Here is a 17,157-nt window from a genome sequence, read left to right on the forward strand (position 1 = left end):
CCCTCGAATCGATCGCGAGCTCTTCTCGGCAGATGCATCTTTACGCGTTCAAAGCCGTACGACTGGACAAGACACCGTTACCCGATTACATCGACGCACTAGGACGAGGGTCTAGTAACACCGATTCACTTGACCAAGAAGTCCGCGGCCTTGTAAACTCTCTTTCACCCAGGATCCTCGCCTTGTAGTCGGCTCGAGAGCCAAGGGAATCCCCCTCGATCTGGCTAGAAAACGGTTTCCATGTACGCGATGGCATAACCGTGCGAGGTCGCCGCTTCTTCGCGCCACGACTTCGCTTGCGTATCGGAATCTGTTAACACCTGCACGATCGTCAGGCAAATGGCACGCCATTCGTTGCCTCGCGAGTTTCTCTCGAAATTTTCCTCCCCATGAAAAGGACACGTGGACGAAATTCGCTCGTAAACGAAAAAACGTGGGCGTTACGAAAGCGAGGCATCGTTTCAGGATCGTACAATGCCACCGTATTGCTTTCGAGAGAGAAATTCCTCAGGAAAGTTTTCTTTCGCGTAACATTGTAAACTGGTCCACGTGGGAGATAGAAACCGGGTCGTGGCGGTCTTCTCGATCGTCATGTATCATCTCGCGATCTCATGGCTGGCAGATCGCAATTTTAATTGCGCCTCGCTAACAATATTCGCGGTTAATCGTCGACGCGCGTTCGATCACACGACAATTATCGACGTTAACCGGCAGAATGTTTCCACCTTTCACTCGTCCTCCCAGCAACCGCGAAACTTTTCATTCTCGCCTAAACCAGGCATACGGCTAGACGAACGATTGCGCAAACCGGCGTATGCATCATCCGATTATTAGCATACGCAACGTCCACGTAGAACGGAGATACAGCGCGATGCGCATCTTTCTTCGTGGCTGCTCGCTAGGCAGCTGCTTCTTCTTCTTCTTCTTATTCTCGAGGTCGTTCCTCGCCGTTTAATAACGAGTAAGGTCGACGGATGTTTCACCGAATCCGGCGGTTCCACCTCGTTACCGTTGCCCAATCGTTTGATCCTTATCCTCCGTATCCTTCCTAGATAAACGGATCTCTCCGTCCTCGAGGTACGACTGCGTAATTCGCGACGAAAGAAATCGCAAGACAAACGGCGTGCACGTTCGCTGGGAAACATGGTACGCTCCTCGATCGCATTGTGATTTAGCGGCGATCATTAGGATCTTCTTGGGCATCGAGCCTCCTATTCGAGTGGATAAAGAGCAGGGTGCAACGGATTACGGTAGCCGGTGGCGGTTACGAGTCGATGCTCGAGTTAAGGTCGAGGAATCGGTTCCCGTGGTCACGCGAGGAACGCCAGAAACCGTTGTATACGGGGAACAGACGTTCGTCGGACTTCTCGATGCCCGTGGGTACCGTGAGTATCCATGAAACCGACGCGGAAACGATCCTGTCGTTAATTTACCGCGCGCCAAGCGGTATGATCCTTTCGCTGTTAGAGCAATGTGTGTCGATCGAGAGAGACACGCGTTCGTTCGCAGGCTCCTGTCCTCTTTCAACGTTACTACCTCGACTCCAGTCGGAAGTGTATCAAATGAGCCGTATAAATTGGCAGGAGTTACGAGTTCGCTAGGAAGCCGACGTTCGTAACGCCCCGTTTTTCGCAACGCTCGATCCTGCGAAATCTCGCGTTCTGATTCAGCTAAGAACCGCGAGAAACTCGTCGAAATTAACAGCGCAGACTGTTCGTTGCGCGATCCCCGTAGCTGGCAATGAAACTGGGAACAAATCACGCCGGGAATCGCGGTAATTCGTGTTCTCCGTGTTCGAACGGCTCGTCGACGGTCGAGCTCTCCTTTTCCACAGGCTGTTCGCTCGATCCGCGAGCTACCCTTTTTGCTCGAGTACACGAGGATCGCCGTTACGAAACTCCGCCCGTTACACCGAATAATCTGAGCTGTCCGAGTCGCGAGGAGACTGTGCCGGGAAGAGAAATCCGCGGGCACTTTGGCGTTGATCGGTGGGACCAATAACAGCGTGGCTGATAGGGTATGTAAGGCCTGAAATCGATGCAGGCGGTCTCGCTTCCGCGTAGAAATCGTTAACCGTGCACGCCCTATTTTATTAATTGCCTTCACTTCGTACGAGTTACCGCTCGTTCTTCCTGACTTAATTTACGATCGAGCTTAAACTCCCCCTACATTAATGGTACAAGTCGAGATTGCTTGGACGACTTCCAGCGCGCCAAGGAATTCGCGTCTGAACGATTCCATCGATTTCAAGGTCCACGTTCGTTCGAGAGAGCCGGGACCAAAAGAAATCCATGGATCGTAGAAAGTGAAACAGGATTCGTTCCCTGTGGGCTTGGTGACAAAAAAAGCCTGCTGTTACGTACTCCAGATCTATAATAATTGCACGCTTCTCCATTGCGTAATTGAACGCGTGACCGGTCCCAAATGAAACCGGATCGGTCGTAACCGCGACTCCTCAGTTAACGCGATCATCCGGCGGTCCCCACGGATTCTCGCTAGAAAGCAATCAAATTATTCCAGGATTGCGCTCCGAATCGCTGGCACGGAATACAGGAAGGCCTGCACGCGCGCGCGCGATGAAAACTTTCGAGCCACCTCGAGTATTGAGGAGAAGAGTATTACGCGAATTAGAAAACGTTTCGATGATTCCAGCAGCGAACGACGAAAATGGTTGGAATTTAAATTTTGGACAACGAGCGATCTTGTAATCTTGCTCGTGGCTGACCGTTTCCTTGGAGGGTCAACTGGACTAGGTTTTATGATACGTTACGTGGTGCACCAGTTTCCCAAGCGAGCGTGATTCAGAAACGTTCTAATTACCGTTTCACGCGGTATGAAATTGCGAATAAAAGCTATTTAATTTGTTGTAATTTCACGGACCTTTATTAGACATGGGAAAACCTGGGAACGCAATACTTCAAGAGCGCAGTATCGCGTCCCATGCAACTATCTTCGCGAAAGAGGGAACAATGTGCCCCGTCGCATCGAATCGCAGCAGAATCGGAACGATAAACAGCGGGTACCGGAAGCGTTCCATCCTCCTCGCTGAGGCGACGGAAGCGAACGTCAGAAATCGATGCTCTGAGCGAATTTTCGCGCAATATGTTAAACATAGCGGCAAGGTGGACACACGGTAACCGCGAACATGCACGCGCCTTAAACTGTTTAAACTGTCCGATATTATGCAAGCCGTGTTCCAGTTTTAAAGCCCCGCTTCGGTATTCCAACTCACTTTCACTCATTCACTCGCCAGCTCTTTTATCCTCTTTTACCCTCTCTTTTCCCTGCCTCCCTCTGTCCCTCTCTTTCTCTCTCTCTCTCTCTCTCTCTCTCTCTCCCTGGTTCTCTCGTTGCCATTCGCATGACTTTCACTTCTCTTAGCTTCGTAAGTCGTACCTTTTCCTCGCCCCGCGTGTTTCGCTGCAAACTTCCACCTGGAACGCCTTAGAAAACAACGGTCCCATGATTTATGGAGTACCTACGAGACGCTCGCTGCCGCGGACGTGGTTCCCGCGACCGATGCAGGAAAATCGCTTCCCATTTCGAGAGGCTTTGCATTAATTCGCTCGCGGACACCGTGGCTCGAGGTTTCGGTGCGGACGTTTCAGAGCGGAGACCGTGTCCCGTTGAAAGCGGCCCGTTAAACGCGTGATTTATAGAGTGTAATGGGTTGGGAAGCGAGCGGAGGGAAATTGGCCGCGGCTCTCGAGTCTCGATGAATTCGCAACAACTCCGGCGACGGGAAACGTTTTCCCGGGTTTACGTTTCGAGAACGCGTTCGCCTCGGTTCGCACGCAGCAACTGTTACGCGATCCCAGCAGCGGACCCAGCAACGTATGATTTTCAACGAAAGATGTTATTAGGTTGTCGCTACGATGTTTGCCCTGCACGAGCAATTACGGGACCGTGTCAGCGTCTAATTGAAAACGCAGCTCCCGTGGATCTCGCAACAGTCCCTTCATCTTTCCGTGTATAATCGATCGGCTTCTTTTGAACGCGTGGAAATTCTAATTAAGCTCCGCGAACAGGCCATAATTAAAGAATTTATGGACTCTCGAGATCGTTACGGGTAACAATCCGGCGCCATACATGGTCGAGGATCGTTAGACGAATTTGCGGTAATAACGGTACCCAGAACCGATCTCGTTCTTATATTTCGGTGATTATCGCCTCGGCTGCGAACGGGTAGACGCGTTCCGCGAAACCTCCCGTGATTGCGAGTTCTTACCATTTTACGAGCCCCGTTTAGAGCCGTTTAGCTCGCCGTTCCTATTGGTTTTGCACCAGCGATCGTTTCGCCGTTTCCAAATTGCGCTCGAACGACCGAGAAGGTTCTGATTATGCAAATTCTGTTACGTAAACCGGCACTGCTGACCGGTGGTGCTAATCGCGCGCAAATGAACGACCATTGATTCGAATTTAAGACCCGGCTACAGTGGCAACGATCCACTCGTTACCCTGTCCTTCGAACAAATTGGCATCGCTAATACCATTGGTCCCGGATCGTACGCTTCACGACCTAGGAATTTTGAGCTTGAACCAGCGGAAACGGTGGACGACGAGGCGACCGTTTAGCGAATCGAACGACCTCGCTTCACGGTCCAAAAGCGACGACCAAATAGCTGAGTTCGTCTCGTCTGCGACGAGATCGCGTCGTCAGTCAGGTAATACGGCTCTCACGTTTCCGCAACATTCAATAAGGCTGAACGGTGTTACTTTACATCGTACGGCCGGTGCCATGTGAAAATTCAGCGAGTATCTCTCTCGCGATAAGATACCCGCCGAAAACCGCAGCGCTTGCGAAACTCGCATCGGCTGTTCGACGAGTTCTGCCATTTTTCATCCGGTTGACCCGCGCGCGGGAACTGGTTCGCACCGGCGAACGATTCGAACGATTTCGGGAAATGGGGCCGCGGCGGCGAAAAACTCGAGACGCGTCTGAGAGGAAGGTGGGCCCCGTGGCTCGTTTGACATTTAAATCCTCCGCGCCCACCGCGCGCCAACGTTCACGGGGACGCGTATTATTCGCCTTTCTAGAACGGCTGAAACTTTTCTCGTCATCGGCCGTGGCGATCGATCGCGTTAGCGTTTACGCGAACGCGGTGCAAAATGTCAGAGTCGCGAGAGATCGGACAGGGATCTTATTATCGCGGCAGGGGGAACGAGGATTCCCAACGCGAAATCGATTACTCGCCGGCAGTGAGGCTCTCGTCGTCGCGATGGAATTCGCAGCTGCAATCTGCGCTAAAGTAACAGTACACCGAGAGAGATACCGGTAAAGATCGGATCGTCCGTGGATCGTCCTCGAAGAAAGGCGCAGTCGAATAGTCACGTCTCGAGATAAGAATCGCGACGATCGAGAGGAAGAGGAGAATTTTAGGATCAGCCAATGGGAGAGGAGAGAGAAGGACGTCGACCTTGCCCCGGTGGCAAGGTCGCTGGCAACCTGCCGGAAGGCCGGTCGAGAGAACGGTACCAGGATGTCTGCCGGATGCTCGTTTTTGTCGCCCCTCCGTGTGATACACATTAGCCTCAAGGTCGTCCGCGTCCCGCTCTCCCGGTTTCTCCCTTTCTTCGATTTCGATTTTCCCGGCGACCTTCGCCGCGACTAATCGATACTTTCAATGACACCAGGAAGAGCGAGCAGCCGTCGAGGCACGCGAGGACGCGCGTTGCCCTCGCGACGCGCGATAAAGTAATCCTCTACCGAGCTCGCTAATCCATTCGTGATTAGCAATAACGATGATCGTTATTAACAGCGTGGCGTAATGGAATTTGCGCAACGGTCCGCGTTGCGAAACGCGCGGCCGCGATTCGGCGAGACGAGGTTTGTTTAAACGCAGTTACAGAGGCAACACCGCCACTAGGGTGGAAACGATTGCACTTATTCGCTCCTCTATTTGCCAAGGGCTGACGCGTTTAGATCGCTAATAGAAAGCGTATACGCCAATTATGAAGCGGACCAGTCGTTTTTGCGCCGACGATTCGAGAAAATTTCCGACGAGCATACGTTGGACTGTTGCGATCTGCGATTGCAATATTGAAACTGTTCAGATCGCGAGCGATTCCCGTTGAAAAATGCTGCGGAACAATAAGAGCGTGCTAACCTTACGAAAAAAGATCGGACACCCGATCCGTGGCTCGATCGACCGGTCTTGATCCAATTAGACGCATTCTCGGCGATCGAACACGCGTTTATTACGCGAGCCTCTCCTTCCTGGCTGTTCCGATATAATCGTCGTTTCCAATCACGATTACTCGATCCATCGTCTCGGATGCTTCCTAATGACAATTACGCAATCGCTTTGTTATTTTTTCGCCGTTCATAGGGGGGCAAAGAAACGCGTCACGAGTTGGCCGTTTCATGCGGTTTCACCGCGCCTTTTTAGCTCCATCGAGCGCAAAAACACCGACCCAGAAATGCCTTCGATGCGCGTGGTTTCTATCGCTTTCGACTGGCGATCGAACAAAAATTGGTAAATAAACAGGGACGGCAACCGAAACTCTCGACTGTTTACTCGTTTATTGGCTCCTCCAATCTATCGGAAATTTGGTACGCGGCCAATCGCTCGCTCGACGAACGAAACTCGCCTCCTCGTCAACGTCGACAACGCGGAGAAAGATTTGCATACCAGCCAGCCAGCCGTGGCGTTATTCTACGGACACGTATTCTCACGTCGGGAGTACCGGCGAGAGGAATGGCGTAAGTCACGTTTCCAACAAATCAATTCGTCGTCCCACCGGTGGCGCGGTCCCACGATGAAATTGTGCCGGAAAGCTTTAGTGGGATAATCGAATCCACCGGCGGGCGAAACAATGGTGGAACGTAGAAACCGTTTTCAACGATGCCACGCTATTTAACCGGTAACGAAATGGCACCGCAACCATCGCCAAACGCGACGCATCTCGTTCGTCCCGTCGTCCACGGACGTGTACGCGCGTCCGTCGTGGCGAACGGAACCGCGGCGCGTCGATTACGAAAATTTGGCGCCACGTTTCCGGCACCCCTTTCCCTCCCACCGCCTCCACGTCCCCTGGCGCCATTTCGACGCTACTCTAAATTTACGAATATCTGCATGGTCGCTCGTGTGCGCGTGCAAGGTCGACCAAAAATCCGGTTACTTGCACTCTTCGTTACGCAATGCCGTCGGTTCGTGCACTCCGTTCACGCTCACAGAGAACGAAACTCTGTATGCAACTGGTATAACGCAAAACAGTATCGAACATTCGCGGACGGTATCTTTGCTGTCTGATCTCTTTTTATCAAACCATTTCTAAGTTCAAACGACCCTAAGTTCGGAGGATCTTTTCAAGTATGATGCGATGCATAGTGAATACATGGATATGAATTGCACGCAGGATGCCAAAGGACCGTCCCGAGAAGCGCCAGAGCGAGCAGAAACGAGGCAGCGTTGGAGTTCGAGTGCCCTGAAGAGTTCGGCTATTATCCCCATCCGCGCGACTGCACCCAGTACTATGTCTGCGTGTTCGGTGGTGCCCTGCTCGAGTCCTGCACCGGGGGATTGATGTACAGGTGAGCCCACTCGAGATACAGATACTTCTCTCCCTCTCTCTCGAAGAAATTATTATGTGAACGTAAAAAAAAAAAGAAAAATAGGAAGTAGCAATGAACTGGTTCTTTGTGCGATATAGCGTGAGAAAATTTACTTTGCCTCCGTTTCGCAACGCAGCCTGTTCTTGTGTACACGGGCTTAACACCTATGAAAAACCCCGGCGCATATTACGGGTTTCTTGTGCTCGCGTTCCTTCGTTTCGGCGAATGCATCACATACCTTTCCCATTCATGTCGAATGAATGAGTTCCTTTTTTTTTTTTTTATTAATACCGAACCGCGCGTTAATCGTTCATTACCAACTACCATTTTCTTTCGCGAACCCGATGCGGTAACACCGGTTGAACCGTGGACCCGCGATAATCGCTAACGCGAAACGGTTCCGCAAACAGCCGGATAATTGATCGAGGAGACTCGTACACGTGTAAAGAGGCGAACGATACCCCCCCTGCGTTCGATCGACTAATACGGGCAGAAATTAGCGCGCCGTGATGGATCGAAACGCGAGCGGATAACAGGCGTCGGATCGAAAGGCGAAAACCCACGGTATTGTCGTCCGGATATAGACAAGCCTAATGGATGTGACTCTCCAGTATTCCCAGGGCCTGCGCGTGTCGCAACGATCCGCGGAGATTTCTACTTCTTTTGCCCGGTCCCAAGGCCCGAACGAAATTCTTTACGAGCCTCGAGTTCGTCCATCGACAGACTACGCAACTCCAGGGATCGGAAGCTTTCGATAGCACCGCGTGGACGACGCCTGTATCGAGCCACGCGAAACCATCGCGATGCCGGATAAATGGGTTCCGTTCGCGGGATGGTTTACGCGTGACGCGAAGCGGACTGTCCGATGAAACCTGTTTCGCCAGCGGGGAAAACCACCTCGAAACTCCGAATGGTATTCCCTGGTGGGCGAGTGTGATGCCTGTTGTAAAAGTTTGTCATCCCGTCGCGAGATTTATCCGTAGATCGGGTGAACAACCTTTTCTACGCTCGTTAGTCCTTGTCTGTAGGTGGTGGAGGCCTCGAAACGGTTACTTCGAGATTTAGATTTAGATTTCGGGTTTTATTAACCGGCCATCTGTGTTACCCACGTTGTGAATGTTAATCGCGATACCAAGGATAGCGGGGTTTCCTCCTTTCGGTGTACGCGGGGATAGAAATAACTCAATCGGACGCGATTACGAGCCCAGTATACTTTTGATCTGGATTTACGAGGTAAAAGGGGGTCGTAGCTGTGTACGCATAACCCTGGAAAAAGTCAGGCTGCCACACCTCTCTCGATACGATGGTGCGTGCAAACGAGTCCGCTATAAAACCGGCCTGCCTGCCCTGAGATACGTCGTGTCCAATTAAGGACGCTCGTACGTTCACCTGAAACGGAATTCCATTTCCAAAATCATTTCTCATTTTTCGACGATCCTCGAAATCGCATTCTTCGAGGAGACTCGAAGCAACGAGTGAACGATGAATAGCTGATATCGAGAGAATACTTGTTGCTTTCTGTTGAACAGTCACGAGTTACAGACATGCGATTGGCCACGTAACGTAGGATGCCCCGAAGGCGGATCTCCCAGTAAGGAAACCGAAGAGGATCCGCTGTTGGAAAGGTGAGTTTTCAAAGGTATTACGTGTCACGCGTAACTGCCGTACACGCGAGTTACGCTCGTTAATCCATCGCGCATTAATCCTTCGGTGGCAAGCTGTGTAGTAATTTAATTTCCTGCGACACATACGAGCGGGTTGGCTGAGAACTCGCGCGGTTCTCACAGTCGGCCCGAGCCGATTCGAACGGCCTTCGGGTGGCAAAGATCTGTAACGCCGGACGTCCGTCGATTGCGCAATAATTCGGCTCCGATGGCGATTGCGAAACGACCAATCGTTCGTGCACGAACTTCGCTCGCGTTTATCGCCAGCGGGAGAAAAAAGGACGAAAAAAAAAGAAACAACCGAGCGAGAGTTGGGGCAAGAAAGAAACGGGAGCGTATCGAAACGATCGGATAGTATTTTTTTCATCTCTCACGCGAGAGGAACAGCACCCACGGAAAATCGAAGTCGGTGACGTCAAGAGTCGGTCGATAAACACGCTCGACCCCGATCGAATCCATTACGATTTCCTCTGCCTTTCTGCTTAAAAATCGCGAATGATCGCTATTCTCCGCCGGCTCGATTGCCACACGCGACGTTTTTCCCTCGCTCCGCCGCCACTTTCCTTCCTCCGTCACGGTAGATCGCGATCGAAACAGCCGTCGAAACGTTCATTTCTCAGCGTCCGTCGCCCGACAGGATTAGGCGAATTTGTTGTATAACCGCGTGGTAGCCGACAATGAAAGACCTGCCTCCCACTCTCCTCGTTGTTTCTCGTTGAGAACAGCTGGAACTCGCGTAGTCGGCCGCGATTCCCCTTTATGCAAGTAAAAGTTGGGCAACGAGAGCGGTCGCCGGTCGCTCGTTAACGCTCGTATTGTACGCGAGTAATCGGGGAAAGAAATGGTCCCAGAACCGCGGCGCACCGGTTCTTTCCGTCTGGACGCGTCCACCCCGTCGTCCTTGCCATTCTCAGTAACGTGTTTTCGGTTCGTAAACTGGTTCGACAGCCGATCGAAACTTTTACTTTGACCAACTTTCCTTCGTTCTAAACCACAACTGTTTAACATCCGACTTGGGAACCACACGCAGATCGGCGAAGATCGAGAGCCTTCAGGAGCAACAGCAACAGCAACAACAGCAGCAACGGTCGCAACAGCAGATACGAGAGCAACAGCAGATACGAGAGCAACCGCAGCAACAGCACCGACGCGAGCAACAACCGCAGCAACGTCCCGTTCAGAGGCAACCGATCTCAGCCACGACCACGCCGACGCCCGTGCCGCAGATCACCGAGAAGCAGATCAGACAGAGACAGCAAAGCAGGAACTATCACGAGGAAGAGTACGAGCCAGCCACGGAAGTGGAGAGCGATAGACAGCAACGAGTGTACAGGGGACAACCGTCGACGATCGGACAGGTGCAGCGGGATAGGGACGGTCTGAGGAGGAATGTGATTTCGGTGAGCGAATGGTTTCTAATTTGGGCTACATCGGTTTGCAGTTTGTCTCGATCAAGTCTTGACAGGACGCGCTGATTAGACACAGACACAGGCCAGTCGTTCTAGCCTCTGTGATCTCTTCCTGACTCGATGACTCGCTTTTGCGCGAGCTTCTCTGCCTTATTTTTGGTCCCCGAATCCATCTGTACGTCACGTAGGAAATATAAATTGCAACACGCGAGTAATTCGTCGGAGCGTTACCGCGGAGGCGCCAAGTCGATTAACTCGCCGGGACAGAGATAGATTTCGACTACGAATGAGAAACGAGCCTGGCGGGGAATTAATTTCTGAATTATCCCATCCCGCAGGAAAGAGAGAAGGAGAGCCTCGTGAGCACGCGCGCCCAAACGGAAGCCCATTACAGGTACGTAAAAATCGGCTTTGAAATCGGACCGGCCCTGCCCCGCCGTGGCGCGCGCCACGACCTTTTTACTCGATTTCTCTTTCGCCGTGGGCCCCGTCGGTTCTCCCGGTGGCTGCTTCGACTTTACGTAACGCCGATCTCGGCATTTTCCTTTTTTCTTTCTCTCTCTCTCTTTTCTCTCCGGCTTTACGAGCGCCGATTACACCGCGCGATAAACCCTCCCCCCGTTGATAAAGACCAGAGTGGCCTGTTTAACTTTTGTCCAACGTGAACGCAGAACGCAAGTGCCGTCCTCCGAATCGCCGAGGGTCGCGAAGATCCTCGCGTCCACGGTTGCACCGGTGATCTCCAAATCGTACTACAACGATCCGGATCAGAGTTATCCGTATTACACCATCTACGACGACGACGTGTCCATTTACAAGGACGATGGTAAGCGATCTCACGTAAGATTAAGGGGATTCCCTTCGAAATCTGACCGATTCGTCGGTTGGTTGCATCGACGAATAATCGGTACCGTTTCTCGGCTAGACTACAACCAATACACCGTGAACCAATCGGTGCCCGTTCAACCGAGCGTCAAGATCAGCGAGGTGAACACGCGGCAGTATCAGAAGCCGAAGAAGGTCGCGGTGAACGAAGCGGACAAGTACAACCTGAATCAGGACGTCACGGTGCAGGACTACGATATCTACGAGAATCAGGTAACGTGGAAAGTGTTTTTTTGCCCGGTCGGTTTAGAAAGGATCACGACGCGAATCACAATTTCTGTCGTTTTTCTGTTTCGCGCGGCGACCGTGCAGGCTCAGCTGAACAAGAACAAGTTCCGCATCAACGAGGGCCAATCGTACAGGTGAGAAGCTTTTTTGTCAACTGGAAGCGGATCCTCCTCGGATGCCTCGTCCCAACCTTCGAGTGTGAAGTCTCGCGTGAAGCGGACAAAGAAATTACCGTTCGAATCGCTCGAACTCTCACCTTCTCGCGTCTTCCGTCGACTCGTCTCTCCGCGCTATTCCTGTAAATTACGTTTCTCAGAAACGGAAAATGACGTCGACGCATCCTTGCGCTATCCGCGGGGATCCCTCGTCGACTGAGAATCGTTGCTGCTCACGCGAACAGGCCAGCTTATCGATCTAATCGGTGGTAAAAATAGTCGCTCGTAGAAGCGAGACGCGTGACTCGCTGGATACTCGTTCGGTTGGTTTCCGAACGGTGACCCGCCGCTGCAAAACACTCCGAATAGAGCGTGGAAGGTTCGCAGCCTGTCTCTACTTGGCAGTATGTACAACAGGATCCGAGTTTCCAATTATAACAGCTTTCTTCCAATTTAAATGACTCGAGCTGAACGCGGAGAGGCGAGACACCGTGAAATCTCGCGCGCGCGACTCATTCCTTAATAATAATAATGAAAAATTGGATAAACGATCAGACCAGGAAGCGGTTTCCGCGGTCTTTCACCGCGGAGAGCGTTGATGAGGATCACGAGGAAGATCACCGCTCGGTTTCTCGGCAATTTGAGCTAATTAAAGATCGCGTGTGCGCAGACCGAACGTGCTCAGCCACCCTGTCGTCCACGTGACGACTCCAAACGCCATCGTGGACACGTTTGTACCACTGACGACTACCACGCAGTCTCCGACCACCACCAGCAGACCTTACACGGTCAATCCACCCAGGTACGTTCTCCAGCTCTCATCGACTACTATCGTCGTCGAAAGCTTTTCTTTTTTTCTTTTTCTCTTCAAATTACGCAACCAAAAAGGGTTGCCGCGTCGATTAGATGTATTTCAGCGCATCGATCGCGACATCGCTTCACGCTCTCTTCCGTTCGCGTGGACAAACACGATTTCTCCGCCCCTTTGTGCGACCGCGGCCTGGAAATTCACCAGTGTTTACCCAGCGGGCGGCTTTTTCAGCGTCTGCGATCGGGAATCGTTCCGCGCTGTTGCTCGTCGCGAATTTCAGCCGCGAAAGGATTAAACGCGCATTCTGATCGAGTGCCAACGCGCACGCGTTCACTTTTATCGTGTACTCGCGTGCAACCGCTCGTGAAAGTGGTAGCAGAACGAACAACTGTACGCTGGAGCGAAGACACCGAGTAATATAAATAATAGACGTTTAAAAATTTCTCGTTGGAACGACACCCAGCCGATCGAAGCGGTCTAATTGCAAACTTGATCGAACGCGCGACCACGAGTAACGCGAGTTTTGTCGAACGCAGAGTCCACGATGTCTCTCGATTCGCCTTTGTCAGAACCGATCCCATCGAACTTCCACGCGGAGACCAAAAGAACGGCCTTGCATCGTCTCCGTCGACCAAGACCCGATTTCGCTGGTCTCTGTGTTCCGCAAAACGAATCACCAGCTTTCTCTCCCGGCTGTCGGGCATTTTCCTTTTGTACGCGACCGGAAGCGACGTCGATTTTTCAATTTTTCTCGTCCACCTCCTCTTTGAGCGATCCACTTAGATTTCTATCACGCCATCGCCTAATCTACAATCCCCGTCTGTGCTTTTCTTTCAGCCGAGGGCGTCCGCAAACGGTGAATCGTGGCACAGCACCGCCGTAAGTCGAAATTTCATCTTACAACTCGTATTCTTCCTACCTGTTTGGAGAAACTAGCGCGTACGCTGTCTGACGCGAGACGACACCTCGAGATGCCAATCTCCGATGACATAATCGAGATCCACCGTTGGAATCGGTTTTTAATCGGCGCAGCGAAAGGATCGGTCATCCGACCCGGTGGACTGGCTAACTTCTAGCCCAAGTTGTTGTCGTCTCTTGGCTGCGTCAAGGTGAACGAACGTAGGCCACCTCGAATTAACGCGGCTAGAAAGTTAATTGCGTGCAAGCTGCGGGCAGCTGTCGCGCTATTAAAGTTACTAAACGATCGCCCGGCTCTACCGAACACCGGCAGCGAAATCAGGCCTTAACCGATTCCGTGGATCACGATCATTGCCGTTTAGTAGCCAGAGGTGAAATCACGTTACGCGACAGGAAACAATCGCCTAGTTTCTACAGAACATCGGAACGCGGCTTTTTTTTTTTTTATTTATTCCCCACCCTCTCTCTCTCTCTGTCCCTCTCTCTCGTTTTTGTTCGACGATCGATGCCGTGAAAAGTGGGTGATTCGCGATTACAGGCGATCACGGCCAACCTTGAAGCCGTCCACGGAGATCGTGTCGAAAGCGCAGGAGTTCGTCGACATCTACAGGCATCCTCCGACAAGGCCGTTGCCGATTTATCCGACCCCGCAGGTCGACAAGCCGGCGGCCAAGTGTCGCAAAGACGTCTGCTTGCTTCCTGATTGTAGCTGCGGCGGCGCGGACATTCCAGGTAAGCGTGGCGGCGCGCAAATTGCTTCCCGTTCGATTCGACGGGCCTGGATATATGAACGCGTGCAGGAAACGACAAGGGCGGCGGGTCTCGCGCGCGTATAAAACTCGAATAAACATCGAGAAACGATCCGACGTGGGCAGCGAGTGTGATGCAAGAGCGGTCGAGCACGCCGCGAATGTTAAGTTTAGCCGATCGGTTTTAGCAGCCACCGTGACTTTCTCCGATTCTAACGTTACACATAACCGTTCTCCGCTCGAAAGTGAAACAGATCCGCTTTGCCGCTCGGAATTTCGCACGTGCGCCTACCACGAAGGTTGCTCGAAATCGAAAGCACCCGCGTGACAAACATACCAACGACACGGCTAGACGAATTTCAAATACTCGCTCCCTACCTGTCGATCCACCGAAATCGACACGAGGATGAAAGGAGAGAAAGACGAATACGCGCGCGGTCGAGTCACGGTAATGATATTTCGCCGCCTAGGTACGCGTCTAGAAAGGATTGTGCAACCTCGCATACCTCGCATAAATCATCCGGAAGAATCTGCCGGAGTCGGGTGTCCCTGGCTCTGTCGCGTTTTTAATTAAGCAATGGATCAACCACCGCGCTTCGAGAGATCCCCCTTTTCGATAAGTCTCGCGTGCGCTTAAGAATTCCACGCGCGAAGACCTCCGCGACGCACGAGGACAACGGTTCTCGATCCTCTTTTTCCGAGTGAATTGAAATCGTTCCGTATCCAGGTGGGATCCCGGTCGAACAGGCGCCGCAGATCGTTCTGCTGACGTTCGACGACGCCGTGAACGATCTAAACAAACCGTTGTACACCGAGCTGTTCGAAAACGGCCGTAAGAATCCGAACGGGTGCCCGATCACGGCCACGTTCTATGTCTCGCACGAGTGGACCGATTATAGCCAGGTGCAAAACCTTTACGCGGATGGCCACGAAATGGCATCGCACACCGTCTCGTAAGTTGAACGGGTGGCAAATCAAAGGAACAGCAGCCGCAGAGCTTTCTCTCTCGCTACCCCTGTCCGCATCTCGGGATATCAACGGTTCTTGTTACGAATGTCGCACGTTACACGCTAATTCGTCGCTCGCGCAATACATCCAACGTCCATCGAACGTCCATCGCCTTGGTGCCTCTCTTCGACTAACTTCCGTTCTCCGTCGCGCGCGAGGTAACCGCCGTGAACCACCAGGACGCCTCGTTCTCCCTCGACGATCCTCTTCGTTTCCGCGATTACCCGGACGATAACGCTGGGACAAAACCGATATCCTCTGCGAACGCGAGGCTAATCTGAAAGTAAGATTCCGCCAAGCCTGAGGGAAGCGACAGGAAAGTAAAGGTGTCGATGGTATCGGTATCGCGTTGCGTGTTGTACGTCCCGGCCTCGTTGGAAGAAGACGAGCCGTTTCATTGATGTGCTTTTAAAGCGTCTATTAGTTCGTCCACGGGGCCGTGTTTCCGTAACAAATTGCTCCGGTTCTCCGCTCTCGGCTCCCGCGTTTTACTCGGTAATTAAGAGGATCGTCCGGGATCGCGATGAAACGTATACTACGCGGTGCACGGCTGGTGAAACGGACGCGATCTGAGATGAACGTTGACACGGGTCGCGAAACAGTTTCACCAGCTGCGTGCCGCACCTGTGCCGTGTATACTAATGACGCGTGCTAACCGCAACTTTTCTTTCTTTTCTCTCTCTCTCTCTCTCTTCACTCATTCTCTCTCTCTGTCTCTCTCTCTCTCTCTTTCTCTCACTCACTTCACGTTCGCATCACTCGATCATTCCTCGCATTCCCATCACGCAACGGACACTCGAACCTCGATCGGCAACACTCTCGTCGACGTACACGTTCACACGTACCACACACGACGACACACGTACCCCTTCGATCCCTCGCCCTCTCCGATCCGGAACAACGAACCCTGAAACAGGTGACTACCTTCCGGAGGAGATACCGCAAATCGTCCTCCTGACGTTCGACGATTCCGTGAACGACCTGAACAAGGGTCTCTACACCGACCTCTTCGAGAAGGGACGAAAGAACCCGAACGGATGTCCCATCACGGCCACCTTCTACGTCTCCCACGAGTGGACAGACTACAGCCAGGTTCAGAATCTCTATGCCGCTGGCCACGAGATCGCCTCCCACACGGTTTCGTAAGTACCAACAGAGAACACCTACGAAGAGATTATCACCAGGTATTCCTCTTGGTACGGAGAAGAAACGGTTCGTTCTGATCTGATTCGCGAGATAACGTTTCCGCTGTTGATCATTTAATCACGTATCCATTACCATTGAGCGATCGCGATGCTTTCAATTACCGGCAATCACAGCCGTTCACGCTCTGCCTGTGCACCGATCTCAATTAGCGACTAACGCCAGCTTGATTGCGTGGTTGATTAGATAGAGAGCTACCCAGCCGCTTGTTCGGGCGGAACTTGACTTAAGCTATGGTCTTAGAACGTAATCGTGGGTCAGAGCGCGCGAATCGTCGGTTCTATATAATCACCGATCGTTGCTCGAGTTCTTCAACGATGAAATTTCGCACGATCCGGACCCACGATCTCGTCTGTTTGTCCGACAACACACGATAAACCGACGATTAAATCCTCGATACAGGCACAGTTTCGGTGAGCAGTTCTCTCAGCGGAAATGGGCGCGAGAAGTTGCCGGACAACGCGAAATTCTCTCTGCTTACGGAGGCGTCAAACTGGAGGACGTCAGGGGAATGAGAGCTCCTTTCCTATCGGTAATTTCATAATCGAAAGAAAAAAAAATAGCAGAAGCAA

At 52.2% G+C, this 17,157-nt stretch overlaps 1 protein-coding gene across 2 annotated transcripts in view; it reads left to right on the forward strand.

Moving 5' to 3' along the window:
• Positions 1-17,157, forward strand: part of Cda5 (Chitin deacetylase-like 5) — a 36,225-nt gene that overhangs the window by 18,017 nt on the left and 1,051 nt on the right. Inside the window, exons 2-13 of one of the 2 annotated variants that reach the window (XM_076897107.1) lie at positions 7,360-7,534; positions 9,085-9,180; positions 10,250-10,619; positions 10,967-11,022; positions 11,300-11,454; positions 11,554-11,726; positions 11,826-11,875; positions 12,567-12,698; positions 13,545-13,586; positions 14,164-14,357; positions 15,102-15,327; positions 16,988-17,117. In XM_076897107.1, the coding sequence (XP_076753222.1) occupies positions 7,360-7,534; positions 9,085-9,180; positions 10,250-10,619; positions 10,967-11,022; positions 11,300-11,454; positions 11,554-11,726; positions 11,826-11,875; positions 12,567-12,698; positions 13,545-13,586; positions 14,164-14,357; positions 15,102-15,327; positions 16,988-17,117 (1,799 nt within the window). Of the gene's footprint in view, positions 1-7,359; positions 7,535-9,084; positions 9,181-10,249; positions 10,620-10,966; positions 11,023-11,299; positions 11,455-11,553; positions 11,727-11,825; positions 11,876-12,566; positions 12,699-13,544; positions 13,587-14,163; positions 14,358-15,101; positions 15,328-16,298; positions 16,525-16,987; positions 17,118-17,157 lie in introns of both variants that reach the window. The other variant, XM_076897106.1, reaches the window with a different exon arrangement.

This window comes from Xylocopa sonorina, chromosome 6, assembly GCF_050948175.1.
Source record: "Xylocopa sonorina isolate GNS202 chromosome 6, iyXylSono1_principal, whole genome shotgun sequence".
NCBI classification, from domain to species: domain Eukaryota; kingdom Metazoa; phylum Arthropoda; class Insecta; order Hymenoptera; family Apidae; genus Xylocopa; species Xylocopa sonorina.